The sequence below is a fragment of the Rhinopithecus roxellana genome, chromosome 5 (genome assembly GCF_007565055.1).
Source record: "Rhinopithecus roxellana isolate Shanxi Qingling chromosome 5, ASM756505v1, whole genome shotgun sequence".
In the NCBI taxonomy this organism is placed as follows: domain Eukaryota; kingdom Metazoa; phylum Chordata; class Mammalia; order Primates; family Cercopithecidae; genus Rhinopithecus; species Rhinopithecus roxellana.
Window position 1 is genome coordinate 91,658,488 of NC_044553.1, and position 17,041 is coordinate 91,675,528.

The window sequence follows — 17,041 nt, forward strand, 5'->3', positions numbered from 1 at the left end:
AACTCAAACAACTTTATAGTAAGAAACAACCCAATTTAAAAACGGTTAATGGACCTGAATAGACATTTCTCAAAAGAAGACATACAAATGGCCAACAGGTGGTGGGAATGTAAATTAGTTCAACCACTGTGGAAAACCATGTGGCGACTCCTCAAGGATCTAGAACCAGAAATACCATTTGACCCAGCAATCCCATTACTGGGTACATACCCAAAGGATTATAAATCATTCTACTCTAAAGACACATGCACATGTATGTTTATTGCAGCACTATTTACAACACCAAAGACTTGGAACCAACACAAATGACCATCAATGATAGACTGGATAAAGAAAATGTGGCACATATACACCATGGAATACTATGCAGCCATAAAAAAGAATGAGTTCACGTCCTTTGCAGGGACATGGATGAAGCTGGAAACCATCATTCTCAGCAAACTAACACAGGAACAGAAAACCAAACACCACGTGTTCTCACTCATAAGCTGAACAATGAGAACACAGGGAGGGGAACATCACACACCAGAACCTGTTGGGTGGGAGGGCCAGGGGAAGGAGAGCATTAGGACAAATACCTAATGTAATTGGGGCTTAAAACCTGGATGACAAACCAGGTGCAGCTGTATTGTAAATAGTGCAGCAAACCACCATGGCACATGTGTACCTATGTAACAAACCTGCACATTCAGCACATGTATCCCAGAACTTAAAGTAAAATAAAAATAAAGTAAAAAAACAAAAAACAAAAAAACATACCACACACACAAATAGCCAACAAGTATAGAAAAAATGCTCAACATCACTAATAATCGGGAATATGCAGATTAAAACCACAATGAGATATTATGTCATACCTGTCAGAACAGCTATTATTGAAAAGATGAAAAATAACAGGTATTGGCGAGGATGCGGAGAAAAGGGAACCCCTGTATAGTGTTGGTGGGAATGTAAATTAGTATAGCCATTTGGAAAATGGTATGGAGGCTCCTCAAAAAATTAAAATAGAACTACCATATGTTCCAGCAATTCCAATACTGGATATACATCCAAAGAAAATGAAATCAGCATGTCGAAGAGATGCCTGCACTCTTACGGAATAAACCTAAGTGTTCACCAGTGGATGAATGGACAAAGAAACAATGGAATATATACACAATAGAATACTGTTCAGCTTTTAAACAGAAAGATATCCTGTCATTTGCAACATGGATCAACCTGGAGGACACTGTATTATGCGAAATAAGCCAGGCACAGACAGACAAATGCTGCTTCATCTCACTGATATGTGGAATCAAAAAAAGCCAAACTCATAGAAACAGAATAGAACAGTGGTTACCAGAGGCTGGAGGATTACAGAGATGTTAACCAAAGAAAATATATATAAATAAAGCACTGAAAATTAAACATTTTTATGAATAACATTTTATTCTTTATATTATTTTTATAGTCTAGATTATCAGAAAAACAGATCCAAGAGTAAACATTTTATGAGTTTTAGTTTAGGTTACCAAATTAGCCACAAACTATTAGGATTTGCAGTGCTATCAGAAACATATAAGGATGCCCATCTATACACTTGTAAGCAGTGTATATGATTATTAAAAAATAGGGGAAATAATCTATGGGTTCATAAACCTCTGTAGCAACCTTGATAAATTATCAAATATTTGAAATTTGCTTACTATTTCCTTTTTGCCAAGAACAAAAGGACCTATAAAATACTTACCTTCTCAGTGCTTGCTGTCCCCTCCATGTGGGTGTCCGGGCTGGCCATTGGGAAGCCCTGGGACCTTTTTTCTTTGGTGTGAGGAGGGAGGGGGTCATCACCACAATTGAACTGACTCGCTTTTGAACAGCACTTCACAGTGTACAAAATATTCTGCATTCTCTCATTTGACCCTCACAGCGATCCTGTTTTCATTTTAATGACGAGAACTTTAAGGCTCAAAGGAATTTTAGGACAGATTCAAGCCATTTAGATGGCGGAAAACAAAGCTAAAACAGAGTGCAGGTTTTCTGCTCCCAAGGGCGATGCCATTTCCATATTGTCAGGCTGGGGGGGGCCAAGACAGACAGGAGGTGTTTAAGCCGAGGCTGAATCAACCAACTAAATGCGGAATAAAACAACATATGGAGTCAGAGTCAGCCTGACCTAAACTTGAACCTTGTCTCTGCCACTTACAATCTAAGGGATCCTCGGCTAGTTACTGCCCTGCTCTGGGCTTCAGAGAGACTGATTCCACAGGGCTGCATGAGGGAAGTGCTGTTTTTACAAAGGCCCTCACAATGAAATGCTTTGCAGATCAAGTGGCTCCAACACCTCCTCTCACTCCTAAATTCTCCAGGGGAGACTGTTACAGTTCAGCATTACACACTGATTAGCATCTTACTTGAGAAGCCAGGGCCTGCAACACTGGGCAGCTAAAAAGTAAGCAACTTTCTGCTGTAATTTCTCATAGCAAGTAACACTTTCTGTTCTTCATAGTTTTACAACAGTGAATGGGAATTGTCACTGAAGACTTCTGACAGATGAACGCACAGCGAACAAATGCCATGTGCATTGTGGAGTCCGATACCTTGCAAACCTCAAAGAAGGCATCAACGACAGCAAAATTAAAATTGTATACCTCTATCTCAGCATGAGAAAAACTCCCTTGCTGCTACCTTTTTTTCCTTCTTTTTCTTTTTGGAGACAAAGTCTCGCTCTGTCGCCCAGGTTGGAGTGCAGTGGCACGATCTTGGCTCACTGCAACCTCTGCCTACCAGGTTCCAGCGATCCTCCTGTCTCCCCTCTGGAGTAGGTGGAATTGCAGGCATGCGCCACCACACCAAGCTAATTTTTATATTTTTAGTAGATGGGGTTTCACCATGTTGGCCAGGCTGGTCTCAAACTCCTAGGCTCAAGTGATCGGCCCACCTCGGCTCCCAAAGTGCTGCCTGCGCTCAGTCTCACTTGCTTCTTTGAAGTGGGTTCCCACTACTTCTTTATCATTTAGCCTAAAGCAGGGGAACATTCCCTTTATCCTTTGCTTTGGAGACATCTACTACAATACACACGTCGTAAACCACAATGGCAGTTCCATGCATTTGGTTTCTCTGGAGGAGAAATAAAAACTTTGCGGTAGTGACTGCCACCTTGTGGTCAAACATAAAACTTCCACTAGGAAAAACAGACTTCAATGCTAGTAAAGGCTTCACCCACTAAACACTGGGAATCCCGTGTGGCCGCTAAAATTTTGGTATATTGTATAATTTATATATTTTCCTGGAACATTTTGATTGTATATGCTATATTGATTGGGTACGCAATCTGTTCCAGGTTTCTCATTTTACTCTACCATAACATGATCTAATTGTTGATGAGATCTTTGCTTATACTCACCAGAATTTCCTTTTACAGATCAAATTCCCCTGAGTTAGGTATACTTCTTTATTTGCTTCGGCAGTAGTAACTTGGAACCACTGCTGCTGCAAGACCAGGCTAAGCTCACTAAATACCAGTTGACTGCTTGACTCAAAGGTTACCAGTTGGTGAAGATGACCTAACCTCATGTCATAGGAAACCATGTGATCTTTGGCTCAGGCCCTAGGAAGGAGATCTGAGCAGTCACCTGGCTCTGCGGCTTGACCCGTGGTGTTCATGGTGGTGTTCAGGAGGCTGGCGCTTGAAACCCTGGCGGGCAACCAGTATCAGCTACCAGCTATCCCTCTCAAGCCTGTAGCTGTAACTCCACTCCTCTATTCGAAGAAAAGAGCCCAACAAGGGGGTGAGGGCAGGGGAGGGGCTTTACGCTGGCAAAGTGCCCAGCAAAGGAAGGGTTTCAAGGCTACTCCAGGGAGCAGTGTGGGGCAGGGAGAGCTGCAGCTGCAGGGGAACCAAGGACCGGCCCAGCAGAGGGAAAGAAGAGGATGGGGGCAGGAGCAGCATGGGCTCCAGGGCCATCAGGAGTCACTGAGGACCAATGAGGAGCAGAGGGGAAGGGAGAGGAGTGCAGGGGAGTCGAGGCCCATGAAGCCATTAGCTGCCTCCCCAGTTTTTTTTTCTCTTGATAACGCTGGAGTGGCATGGGAGTCCATGCCATGTATCTCCTTCAGTGCATCCTGTCACCAAGCTCCCAGACTTCTCTGCTCCACCCATTCTCCAGGCTGCATGTGTCCCTCCCAACACAGATTTGAATACAAGTGATCCTGAAACATACGAAAACGCCCAGCTTCAGTTACAGCTAGAGGAATGCAAGTTAGAACTTCAAATACACCATTTTTCTAACCTCTCAGATGATCCAAATGACAGATAGCATGCCATGATGGGAAGGCGGGGGAAATGCATCTTCTCACTCAAGCTTTGGGAGTGTGAATTTAGAGACGCAGCCCAGCAAGTAGGGAAGAGCCTGCCTGTACTCTGCTGTCAGACCACCTGGCTTCAAACCCTCTCTGCCACTTCGGAACTAAGCTTCTTTGTACCTAAGTTTTCTCCTCGTGAAATGGGGTGATAATAACAGAACTTATTTCAGAGGGTTACCGTAAGGATTAAATGAGATAACAGACATAAAGCACTTAGAACAATGTGTGGTATATGAACAATAAAATGTTCGCTATCTTTAACCACAATGGAGGAGAGGGGCAATTGGACTCTATCAAAATGTGAAGTGCATATACCCTTTGACCAAACAATACTACTACTAATAACATGTCATACAGAAACACCAGCATAAGCACACAAAGACAAAAGTACTAGGGGACTCACTGCAACAGTGACTGAAATAAAAGACTAGGAACATAATACATAGCAACAGAGGATGACAAGTTAAATTAATTATGTCATGTTCTAAAATGGAGTACTATGCAGCCATTAAAAATGAGGCAGCTTGGTATATAGAAATACAAAATAATTTCCAATATATACAATTAATATTATTTCTTAAAAAAAAAATAAAGTGGCCAGGTACAGTGGCTCACGCCTGTAATCCCAGAACTTTGAGAGACTGAGGTGGGTGGATTGCTTTAGCCCAGGAGTTTGAGAGCAGCCTAGGAAACATGGCAAAACCCCATCTCTACAAAACAAACAAAAATTAGCCAGGTGTGGTGGCGTGTGCCTGTAAGTCCCAGTTTCTCAGGGGGATGAGGTGGGAGAATCGCTTTAGCCTGGGAGCTTGACGCTGCAGTGAGCCATAACCATCACTGCACTCCAGCCTGGGTGATGAAGTTAGACCCTGTCTCAAAAAATAGATTAATTAAATTTTAAAAATACAGAATCATGGGCAAAGTATACTATTATTTGTGTTTTTTAAAGATAAATATGTATGCATATGTGTGCTGTTATATATGCTTTTGTGTACAGAAAATTCTCTCAAAGGCTATAAATAAAACGAGTAATAATTGTTTCTTTCAGAGAAAGGATATGAATATTTGGAGGATACTTATATTACCTATTGCAAGAAATTAGATTTTCATAATTAAAACATACAACCTGATATGTCATTCCTCTGCTTCAACTTCTTCCATGACTTTCCATTGCTCTCAGGACTAAACTCAAACCCCTTAACGCAGCCTGCAAGCATCTTCATGGCCTGGCCCTGGCCCACCTCGGCTGCCTCAGTTCTCACCAGGTCCCTCTTCAACCTCGATATGCTGCGTGTGCTGAGCCTCCTTCACACCTGATGCTCTGTCTCACCAGCAGACCTATGGTGTGCTGTTGACCCTGTATGATATATTCGCCTTCATTCTCTGCCTAACTAATTCTAACTCACTCATCTGGTCCCAGCATGGCTTTACCTTCCCTAGAGGTGTATTGCCAGCCTCCCTGAGCGGGTCAGATGCCCCTATCCCGCTCCCGGGGAATCTCCTACTTCCTTGATGGTGGCACAGGTCAGGAACATGCCCAGAATTCACTCTCCCAGAATGTTTTTTGACAGCAAGATTCTGACACCTCTGTGGCAGACCCTCCCTCTTGGTGCCTTCTCCAAGGCCATTTTCCCTCTTCATTGATACCAGAAGCCCAATTTTGAGCCTGATTCTAAACAGAAGCAGAATGTCCTATGCCAGAGGCTGAATCAAGGTTGGTGTGAACCAATCATGGTCTGCCAGCTTATCTTGGCCTGATATTTGCTCTTGCAGCCTCCTTGCTAAGGGCATGATATGGTTTGGCTGTGTGTCCCCACCCAAATCTCATGTTGAATTGGAATCTCTAATGTTGAGGGAAGGGCCTGGTGGGAGGTGACCGGATCATGAGGCAGATTTCCCTCCTGCTGTTCTCATGATAGCGAGGTCTCATGAGATTCGGCTGTTTAAAAGCGTGTAGCATTTCCCCTTTGCTCTCTCTCTCTCCTGGTGTCACGTGAAGCCCTGCTTGCTTCTCCTTCACCCTTCCGCTATGATTCTGTTTCTTGAGGCATCCCCAGCCATGCCTTCTGTATGGCCTATGGAACTGTGAGTCAATTAAACATTTTTTCTTCATAAGTTACCCAGTCTCAGGTAGTTCTTTGTAGCAATGTGAGAACAGACATATAGGGTAGTAGACCCAAGTCTAGGAAAGATCTTCCCTTCCTGAAAAAAGGAGACTGGCCATGAAGCTCTTCGTCCCCTGCCCTTGGGTTTTCTGCTTTGCTATCATGCCAAGGTGTGGCATCTAGGGCTGCAGCAAATACCTTGGGACCCCAAGGGAAAGACATGCCCAATGTCACTGAGCAACAAATCCAACCATAGCACTGTTATCATCAGACTTCTCATTATGTGAAACAACAAGTAAAAAGTTTACTAATGGACCAAACCCATCTTTTCTATTTATTGTTTAATCCACCGCTCGTCAAGTGTTTCATTAACTGTAGCCAGAAACATTCCTAAATGCACACCATTATAGGGCAGACAGATTCAATTCCTAAGACCAGTCCATGGTTTCAGGCAAAGGGACACTGCTAAAGCCAGGAGCAATGCCCTGGGATGTTCCAAATCAAGGTACCTCTCTGGGGCCTCTCAGACCCCTCTTCTAAACTCCTGTGCCCAGGTCAGAACCAGCCCAGCATTTAGGAGCAGAGTCACAGCCAAATTCATCAAGATAATCAGCCCATGGCATTTTCTCTGTTCTTAATTTCTGTAACCTTCACTCACCTAGAGAAGATTTATGTATGATGACCTTTTCAATCCTGGGACGCACAACCCTCACAGTGCTCCTTCCCTGGACAGCACAAAGGAAGGGGTGAATTCATAAGCTTCCATTTTTCCTCCAGAGGTTGTCAGAAGTCACCAATACCTCCATATGACCCTGCCTTGGGAGCCCATCCCCCAAAATTTCTGATACTCAACTTTACGAAATCTCCAGTATCTTATTGTCTCAGCACTTTAAGAAAAGAGGCTGTTGGTGCAGTGAATGTGATTCATACTTACAGGGGTCTGAAAGCAGCAGAACAACTGAGTGAGAAAGGGGTGATTGCGGGCCAGAGACAGGATCCTTTTCTCGGTCATGGTGCATTCCACATCATCATCCTGCAGAATCACGTCCTTCTTTAGCACCTTCACAGCATAGAGGTCTCCCGTTTCTTTTATTCTTGCAAGCATCACCTATGGCAAAGCAAAAGGAGGGAGCATGAGAGAGTCCTCTTGGGGATCTCAGGGTTTGTGCAAACAAGGGGAAGAAAGAATGGCACATGTGAAATGTGAGTATGTGTGTGTGTGTGCGTGAATACAGAGCATGCTTACTTCAACCCAAACAGTTAAAGCCAAGACTCACCTTCCCAAAACTCCCCTTCCCCAACACTCGGATGAACTCAAAGTTGTCGATACCAAGTCGGCTGGAAGAATTAACCCCAATCCCATTTCCTTCTTTGCTGTTCTCCTTTCCCTGTCGTCTTAGGGTCGATCTGGAAACGAGTTTCTGAAAGAGTAAGAACACAAAATTGCAGCAGGAGCACGGAGCACCCATACACGAAGAAGCCCTTACTGGCTGGGAGCAGTCTCACCCCCAGTATAACGTGGGGGAAAGATCAATTCAGCTTGACAGATGATCGGTTCTGCCACTCGAAGCTCCCTCAGTATCAGCTTCTGAATCTGTGCTTACTGCTTTGTGTGAAAGGTCAATTAAAAATACGTCTAAGCCATGGAGTTACAGTTAGCGCTCAAGTGGAAGTGCATGGAAACACCAATGCCTTGTGTGGTCCCTCAGGTGCCTTCTGCGGTGGCTTTCCATAGGAAGGTCCCATTCCATGAGCGCCACCTAGTGTCCACTTTTTACAGAGAGCAGTGTTCATGTTTGCTCAGAGATTCAAGCATCATTCAGCACCAGGGCACGAATGAAGCAACGTTTTTTAATCAATATTTTAAATCATATAGGAGAAATAAAAGTTCAGTGTGAATAGAACAATGATCAAAAGCATGAAGAATAAAAATTTAAATACCTAAAATCTCACCAGCCCCCTGCCAAAGATATCTATATCTATGTATAAATCACACACACACGTTTTTATACTGGGTTAATTTTTAAAAATGTAATCAAATTATTGTTTCATAACATATGTTTGTATTTAAAAATTTGTCATGGGTATTTTTCATGCCTTTAAATATCTTTCAAGCACATGAGTTCTAATGGCTATTCAATATCCATTTCATGGATATCTCACAAAATATTAATTCCCCTGCTATTAGAAAGATGAGGCATCTCCCATTTTTCACCATAATGAATAACACCGTAGTGAACACACTTCATGCAAATCTTCAAAACAGAGTAATTAAGGGTCTAGTTCTGAAGCAAGCTGCCTGGATTCAATAACAGCTCTGCAACCTAACCTGTGACCCTGAGCAAGTTACCTACCCAGCCTATCCCTGCCTCAGTTTCCTCTTCTGACAAAGAGGTTAAAGCATCTGCCACATGAGTCATTAGGAGGCCTAAATGAACAAATGCATATAAAGCACTTAGATTGGTGCCTGGCACATTCAATAAACTTAAGCTGTACTGTCATTATCATCATTCAGTTTCTTAAGATAACTTCCTGCAAATGGAATTCCTTCTGCCAAAGTGCTAATTTTGAAGACTTCTGATACACAGCCAACTTGCCATGTACAAAGACTGAACAATCTACAGTCCTACCAGCATGAGAGTTCTAGTTTCAACACAAAGAATGGAAAGTAAGTGTGGCTGCCTCAGTTGGCTTTCCAATTCCATCCTACTGAGTACCTGAGGATGTTGCTACCTAAAGGCAAGGTGACTTTCGCAGCTGGCCCACCTTGAGACATTTATAAGATAAGCTACCACTAGACAACAGATCAAAAGTCTAACATCCGGCCAGGTGCCAGATATCATGGATTAAGGATAGCTGATTCAAATGACAAGTGCACTGTCCATTCCTGAAGATTGTGCTGCATGGCCTTATCTTACTCCCACTGTATCTTAGAAGCCCTAGTTCAGGCTGACATCTTTAATCTCTGCTCTTACTGCCCCATGCATTAGCAATCCCCGCACAATACTGGCATCCTGCCTACCTACCCACAAGACAGACAGATCAGATTTCAAATACATTTTTTTACCATGATTTGATGAAACTCATTCATCTAAATCACATGTAACAGTTATTGCTGACTTAGAATGATCTAATATAAAGATTAAAATGTTTATCATAGTGGCAATTCATAAATTGTCAATATAAGTCCCTGATCTACTAGGCAGGAGTCTTTCAGTAAAAAGGAAATGAGGTGCTTGGTGCTGATATTTTCAGGATTACCAAGAATCTCACAGTGATGGCACTTACCTTTCTCAGTACCCAGAGATTAGTTAGTAAAGTTGATAATTTTCCTGAACTGGACACCAAGCTACACTGTTCAGATGTTACAGCCATGGCTATTTTCCATCTCTAGACACTGACCAGGAAGGCAGCAGTAAGACATGGGCTTGGGAAGCAGCCAAGGCTCAACTGGATGACAGCAGGTGGAGGTCATTCAGGGAGAGTGCTGACAAAAACATGTGCACTGCAACTGACACAACTCCACCCACTCCTGAGAGTCCAGAGGGAGGGACTCCTGTCTCTTGCTGAATGTGAGTGAGAAATTCACAATCCATAAACAAAACCTGCAAAACTGCTGGACTCCAGGGCTGTGCAGAGCCTCAGAGATCTTCAAGTTGAACCCCTTTAGAGGTGAGGATGCTGACGCCCATAGTTACTGGTCACCTGTCCTGCCTGGTCATCAGCCAAGAGCATAACCCAGGATCCTGCATTTTAGGCTTTCACCAGACCACAGTGACAGGAAGCTGACTTTAAAAAAGAAAAGAAAGGACCAGGCGTGGCAGCTCATGCCTGTAATCCCAGCACTTTGGGAAGCCAAGGCGGGCGGATCACTTGAGATCAGAAGTTCGAGACCAGCCTGGCCAACATGGAGAAACCCCATCTCTGCTAAAAATACAAAAATTAGCCGGGCATGGTAGTGGGCACCTGTAATCCCAGCTACTTGGGAGGCTGAGGCAGGAGAATTGCTTGAACCTGGGAGGTGGAGGTTGCAGTGAGCCAAGATCACTGCACTCCAGGCTGGGTGACAAAGCGAGACTCTGTCTCAAAAAATAAGTAGAAAAAAGAAAAAAGGGGGAAAAAAAGGAAAAGAAAGAAAAAAGTCCTTCTTCTACTTTCTATTACTTGTTGCCCATGCTCATTATTTCTTGTCATATAACTAATTACAATCTTATCTGTGAAACAAATTGCTATTAAAAACATGATTTTAGCCAGACACAGTGGTTCACACCTGTGTAATCCCAACACTTTGGAAGGCCAAAGCGGGAGGATCACTTGAGCCCAGGAATTTGAGACCAGCCTGCAAAATAAAGTGAAACTCCACCTCCACAAAAAAAAAAAATTAAAAATTAGCCTGACATACTGGTGCACACCTGCAGTTCCAGCTACTCGGAAGGCTGAGGTAGAAGAATCACTTGATCACTTGAGCCTGGGCAGTCGAGGCTGCACAGAACCATAATTGTGCCACTGCACTCCAGTCTGGGTGACAGAGGAAGACCCCATCTCAAGAAGGAAGGAAGGAAGGAAGGAAGGAAGGGAGGGAGGGAGGGAGGGAGGGAGGGAGGGGAGAAGAGGGGAGGTGAGGGGAGAAGAGAGGAGAGGAGAGGAGAGGAGAAGAGAGGAGAGGACAGAGAAAGAAAGAGAAAGAGGGGGAAAGAGAGAAAGAAAAAGAAACGGAGAGAGAAAGAGAAAGAAAGACAAAAAGGAAAAGAAAAGGAAAAGAAAAAGAAAAAGAGAGAAAGGCAGGCAGAAAGGCAGTAAGTCTGTTTACTGTATTTGCTAAGATTAGGAACTTTGATGAGACCACATGCTCTCATTTGGGCTCACCACATCTGAACAACTTCTAAATTACAACATGGAAAAAAAGTCTCACCGAGGTTGGAGAAATATTTCCGGGTTGGAGACCCATCCCCGCCAGGGTCTTGGCGAGCTCCACCGCATTTACCCCACAGTTAGGGGCCACGTTCGCTTGACATCGAATGTGCACATTCATTTTACATACTAGAGGGAAGAGGAAAACAGAATCTATGTTCAGAAAGGAACCAAGTCAACACGTGCTGCAACAGAGAACTTTAATAGCCTGAAAGATTATGACAGAGGAATTATACCGGCTGAACAGTATCATTTTCTCATAAAATTAAGCTCACACTAATAACAGTTCCTGACGTTTTATCTGTTTCTCTTTTCTGGAGAAGCAGAAAGCCAGGCATACTAAAGAAAAATAGATTTCAAATACATTTTTTTCACCATGATTTGATGAAACCCATTCATTTAAATCACATGTAACAATCATTGCTGACTTAGTAAGTTCTAATATAAAGATTAAAATGTTTATCATAGCGTCAATTCACAGGCAATTAAATAACAAAGAATCATGTCAATCGTATTTTTTTCTGTCTCTCAACAGTGAAATAAAAGGTAGCAGTTTGAATGCCACATGTAGATCACTGTTCAAACAGGATGGAAATGGTGTTTCTACCAGAAAAACCTCTATCTGCAGCTTTCTTTCTCAGTATTGTGGTTGGGCAGCCCTCACAGCACAGAGATGGGCATCCTGTGAGCCTGTGGTTCTCAGCATTTGCAGCTTGTGGTTCTAACTGCTTCACAGTGGGGAAACACAACTTTTAAAACTTTTTGAAGGTCAGAGTACAAATGGCAGCTGAAGAGGCGAGCAAAGCAAGCTAAGCTCCCAGGGCACAGGAAGCTGCCTGGGGACAATGAAGGATCTGAGGCGTTGTCAGCTGGAATAAATTCTGAGACAGTTTTTTGACATGGGCCCCACTGATGGGAGGTGAAACTGAAGTGACAAGCAACACATTCCTGTTTTATGGAGTAGGTCCATCTTGGAAGCACACACAGAGCCAGGTTTTGTGGGGCCTGAATTTACATAATTTAGGAAGCCCTCTTTAAGAAAAAGAACACCAAATCAAGTAGAGGGCTTTGGAAGGTGCCCTTGAGAGACAGGAGCCCTGAGACTTAAGCTTCATTAGCTTCATGGGAAACCCACCCCTCTCAGGAAGACAGGTGTAAGACACACGAGCCTACAGAAGCCTTTCAAAACCACCACGTGACCATAAAAGCAAAAATCACAGGGGCCGGATCGCCGCAGGTGTGCTACCCTCAGGCCACCAGGGAAGAGGACAATGCAGATGAGCCCTATGCGTGGCTCTGCACATTAGCAACAACCATGCAAAGCAGAAAGGGACTTCCCACTGGGCACCCAGACCCAGGTGAGATCACCACACTAAGATCAAGCTGCACCTGGACCAACACCCTACAAGTTATCCACGAGCTGGCTACTGTTTTGGTTTTATGAGAAAAAATTATTAAATGGTGTTCTCCAGAGATAGAAGAATGTACCCTTCTTAAAGACAAGTGACTGGTCCCTTTTTGTTGACAGAAGCAGGCTGCATAAGTCCAAGCAGTCAATGGAAGTTGTCTGGCTATACTCAATGCCAATTCTACCTCCCCATTGCTCTCCTCAACTGGCAACTTGGGGTGTGTCTGATAAGGAAGGCTTCAGGTGCACCCCACAGCAGACAGATCATTACATTTCCATGCGGGATGGCTCAAGGCCAACAGCTCCCTAACTCCTAGCAGGACAGGGATCAGCTCTCACCTGCTCACAGCCTTTGCTAGGGCCAAAGCTCCAAACTCTCACTCCACTGGGCACAGCTGGTGAGATCCAAGCTCACAAGTAAGGCTTTATCTTCCTTCATTCTACCCCTGTCTCCAATCTCTATCAGAGTCCTCTTTCACAAGACCCAGGGCAGCTCTTTTTATGCTGTGACAACTCAATTCCTGCTGATTTCTGGTGAGATCATCAGATCCATTCTCCTGCCATTTCTTACTCTTAATCCAACTTTCTCATCTGGCCATCTTACCTCCTTCCCTCCTCCTACCTTCCATTTCTTTTAAATTTTTATTTATTTATTTTCTTTTTAGTGCCTCACCTGACTCAATCATCTTCCATTTCTGACTAAGATCCCATCTTTTTCTCTTCCAGACACCTATTAAAATACAGTGTCTGGCCTGTATTTGTCAGCTAGCGAGCTAGATCATTGAATGTAACATTTGACTTAATGTCCTGTGGTTAGAAAATGTTGGCATCATATATGAAGTTCTCTTTACATGCCTGACAAGAAACACGTAAGTTTAAAATGACTAAGATGTTAATTTACAACATATCTAAAACCATCGGTTCTAGGACACATTCTGAGCCCACAGAATTCTGAAAGCTTGGGGCATAGTGTTCCCATGAAGAGGTGGGTACCCAGCACCTCAGCATCTCACTTTTACACTGAAGTCCTTGTCGCATTATTCCCCAGAGCAGTGAGCCACAGTGGTCGCAGAATGTTGGCACTTTGTAGTTGTGGATGCTGAACTTGTGTGGGATGTTGATCCCGAACCTCTGTTCTGCAATCTGTAAAAAAGGAAATAAAGGGACAAGAGCTAAAATGTCAAACCAACATCTTTTGTAAAAACTGTAATAGGAACCCATCAAATGCAAAGTGTTACTATGACACCCGAGCTAGGTATATTATTTTACTGTACTCAGCCCTGATTAATTACTCAGGTCTTACTAACCAGACTAAACACATTTTCTAATGAACAGGACAAGACAGAAATGTGGGAAACACATTTTAGATCATTTGCCATTTTGAGAAACAGAAATTAAGATTTTCATTTCATCTTTCATATTCAGGCCATATTTCTCTCCTTGCCAATTCCCTAACACCCCCATCTATTTTCCAGAACCCTTTAACTTCAGGATTAAATGGGTCTTTTACATACTATATATACTTGCCATCACTATAAGTTCTTCCAGACATTGTGTCATGGGGGGAAAAATAAAGAGACTCAGAAGCCATGGAACCACAGAAGGAATTTATTCCAAAGTGACATTAAAGTAACTACTTATTCAGTCCTTCCAGCCTTTCTTTGCCTGGCATTTGCAATCTGACAATCTGAGTTAAATCTCAGTTTCCAGCAAACAATTCCACTAGGCATGTACTCTGCAGTCCATACCACAATTTGATGCTGTAACAACGGACCCATGCATGACAAGGAGTAGGGTAATCATTAGTCCTCTTGAAACTTCTCTGGCCTCTTTCTTGGAAAAGCTGTGGTTTATACCTCTAGGTATACTCTTTAGCAATCCTGTATGTGTACTGTAAAGAACCATTGTGTTCCAGAGTCATTCTTCCAATGCCTCTGCAAATCTACTGCTAAGTGTCAGCAACACTCCATTTGCTTTTACCTCCAGAATTTAAAATGTATGCCTATTGCAGATGAATGCAATATGAGTGGCAAGAATGATGCTGAAGCTTATACACACAGACACACACATACACACACACACACACACACAGAGAGAGAGAGAGAGAGAGAGAGAGAGACAGAGAGAGAGACAGAGAGAGAGAGACAGACATCTTCCCTGAAATTTCCTAAGAGGCTGGAGAAAGCCAGCAATCTTTTTACCTAGGAAGCATAATTTACAGTTATTAACATATGCGTCACATCAATTTTATGTTGTTTAACTTACAAAAACTGTGTCAGGGTAACACTGATCCTGTTTTAAGACTGAGGCAAAGAGAGATTATAGGCCTTGCCTCAGCTCATACAGAAGATGGCTAACAGAGGCTGGATTCAGCATTCAAATCCAGACTGTCAGATGCCAAGTTCAGGGCTCCTTTCACTCTGCCAAAAGTCTCTCCAAATGAGTAGAATCAATCCATATAGCTTATACCCAGCCAACCACTAATGGGGTCCTCGCAAAGGAGGGGTGATGCCACATAAGTACAGAAATACAAATGCCATAATTAAAAAAAGAGAGAGAGAGAGAAATTTCTATTCTAATACCACCCTTGGCTTCAAAGAATGTGGAAGGGAAGTGGCAGGGGAGGGGGAAAGCAGAGGCTGGGGGACGGGGAGAAGGAAAGAGGGGGAGGAAAGGACGGAGGGAGGGAGGGAGATGGCGGCACACAGCACACACAATACACATACACACTTAATCAGCAAACTGCTATCCTCTTACCTTTGAATCCACTTTGTTAATATTGTTTTGGCAAGTACAGGCTGTAACAATTAGATGATGGCAGCGTTTATGGACGACACAGGTGCACACTAGGAAATTAAATCCAGCAATTATACATTGATCAGAAGCTCACAGTCCAGCCAGTTACAGCAGAGTCAACCAGGGTTGCACCGTGCCAACAAGACTAGACTCGTCTGGCCCAAATGACAGCAGCTGGTACGCCCATCCTTCCTATTGCCTTTGCCACCATCCTAACACAGACCTTTGCTCAGGCTCAAACTATCCATTATCAAGTCCTGGACTTATTTCTTCCTTCCTGACTTTATTCTATCCTGCACCCACCACCAGAGGACTCTTCTAACACTCTAGTCCTGCCCCCATAATCAAAAACCTTCCATGATAATTCACTGCTGATCAACAAAGTTCAAATATCCCACCCAGGTTCCAGGCCCTCCAGAGGCTGCGCCAAGCTGCCTGTCACCTTTCTTCTATGGGATCTACTTGTTCCAGTAAAAACTACATGGGTTGCTCTCCTGGAGCACATCTGCACCCTTCCAACAAACTATCGATGCCCTTTCCTCTCCCTGGGATATATTTTTTGCCTATCAACTAACTAAATCTTAAGTTTAGGACAAGATGTAACTCAAAAAATGTCTCTTCCATGATAATACTCTACCCCTACCCCCACTTCTAGACTGAAACCACCTGCCCTCCTCTGATCTCCCACAACCCTTAGCCTGCCCCCTCATTTCAAACCTTCCACCCAGCCTTGTAATGCCCTCAGAATTCCCTGCATGACGCCTTGAACAGAGGAGGCATTCAGTAAATGTTTGCTGAATGGCTTAATCAACTGTTGAAATATTTAGAACTTTCTGAATAACGTTTTTTTCATTCTCATCTAGGTAAGTGCTACACAGCACAGATAGTCGAGCTTGTCATCAAAGGATAAACACACGCAATGAAGCAGTATAAAAATATACATCATCTTAAGATCTTTCAAGACATGTGGAAGGTTTTAGGATTAACTACATAAAGAGAGGTGACATGTCAGCAAATAGCATTATACCTTAAAACAAATTTAGCTTTCATCAGATTCAGTTCTCAGGAGAGCCAAATTGAAAGTGCCCACAGAACTGGTTTTTTTATATGAGGGGATCTCAAAACCATCCTTTACACAGAAAGACTTTATTTTTTGAGGTATTTGGTTTTTTCCTGGTTAGCTTGGTAAAGGCTTATCAATTAATCTTTTCAAAGAATCAGCATTTGATTTCATGGATTTTTTTTCTGTTGTTTTACTATTTTCAACTTCACTGATGTCTGCGCTAATTGTATTATTTCTTTTCTTATGCTCACTTGAGGCTTAAATTTATCTTCCTTCTTTAAGAGTTTCCTAAGTGGAAATTTCGAATCTTGGTTTTAGATCTTTCTTCTTTCCTACTTTATGCATTTAATGATATACATTCCCATCTGAGCACTGCTTTTGCTGTATCACACATATTTTTATAAGTTATATTTT

The 17,041-nt window shown here is 43.0% G+C and overlaps 1 protein-coding gene across 2 annotated transcripts in view; it reads right to left on the reverse strand.

Annotated features, from left to right (window-relative positions):
* Positions 1-17,041, reverse strand: part of PRKCH (protein kinase C eta) — a 239,357-nt gene that overhangs the window by 92,965 nt on the left and 129,351 nt on the right. For both annotated transcript variants that reach the window (XM_010354646.2, XM_030931748.1), the window contains exons 5-9: positions 15,526-15,614; positions 13,782-13,911; positions 11,362-11,489; positions 7,727-7,870; positions 7,384-7,557 (exon numbers count right to left, since the gene is read on the reverse strand). In XM_010354646.2, coding sequence (XP_010352948.1) covers positions 7,384-7,557; positions 7,727-7,870; positions 11,362-11,489; positions 13,782-13,911; positions 15,526-15,614 — 665 coding nt within the window. The remainder of the gene's footprint in view (positions 1-7,383; positions 7,558-7,726; positions 7,871-11,361; positions 11,490-13,781; positions 13,912-15,525; positions 15,615-17,041) is intronic.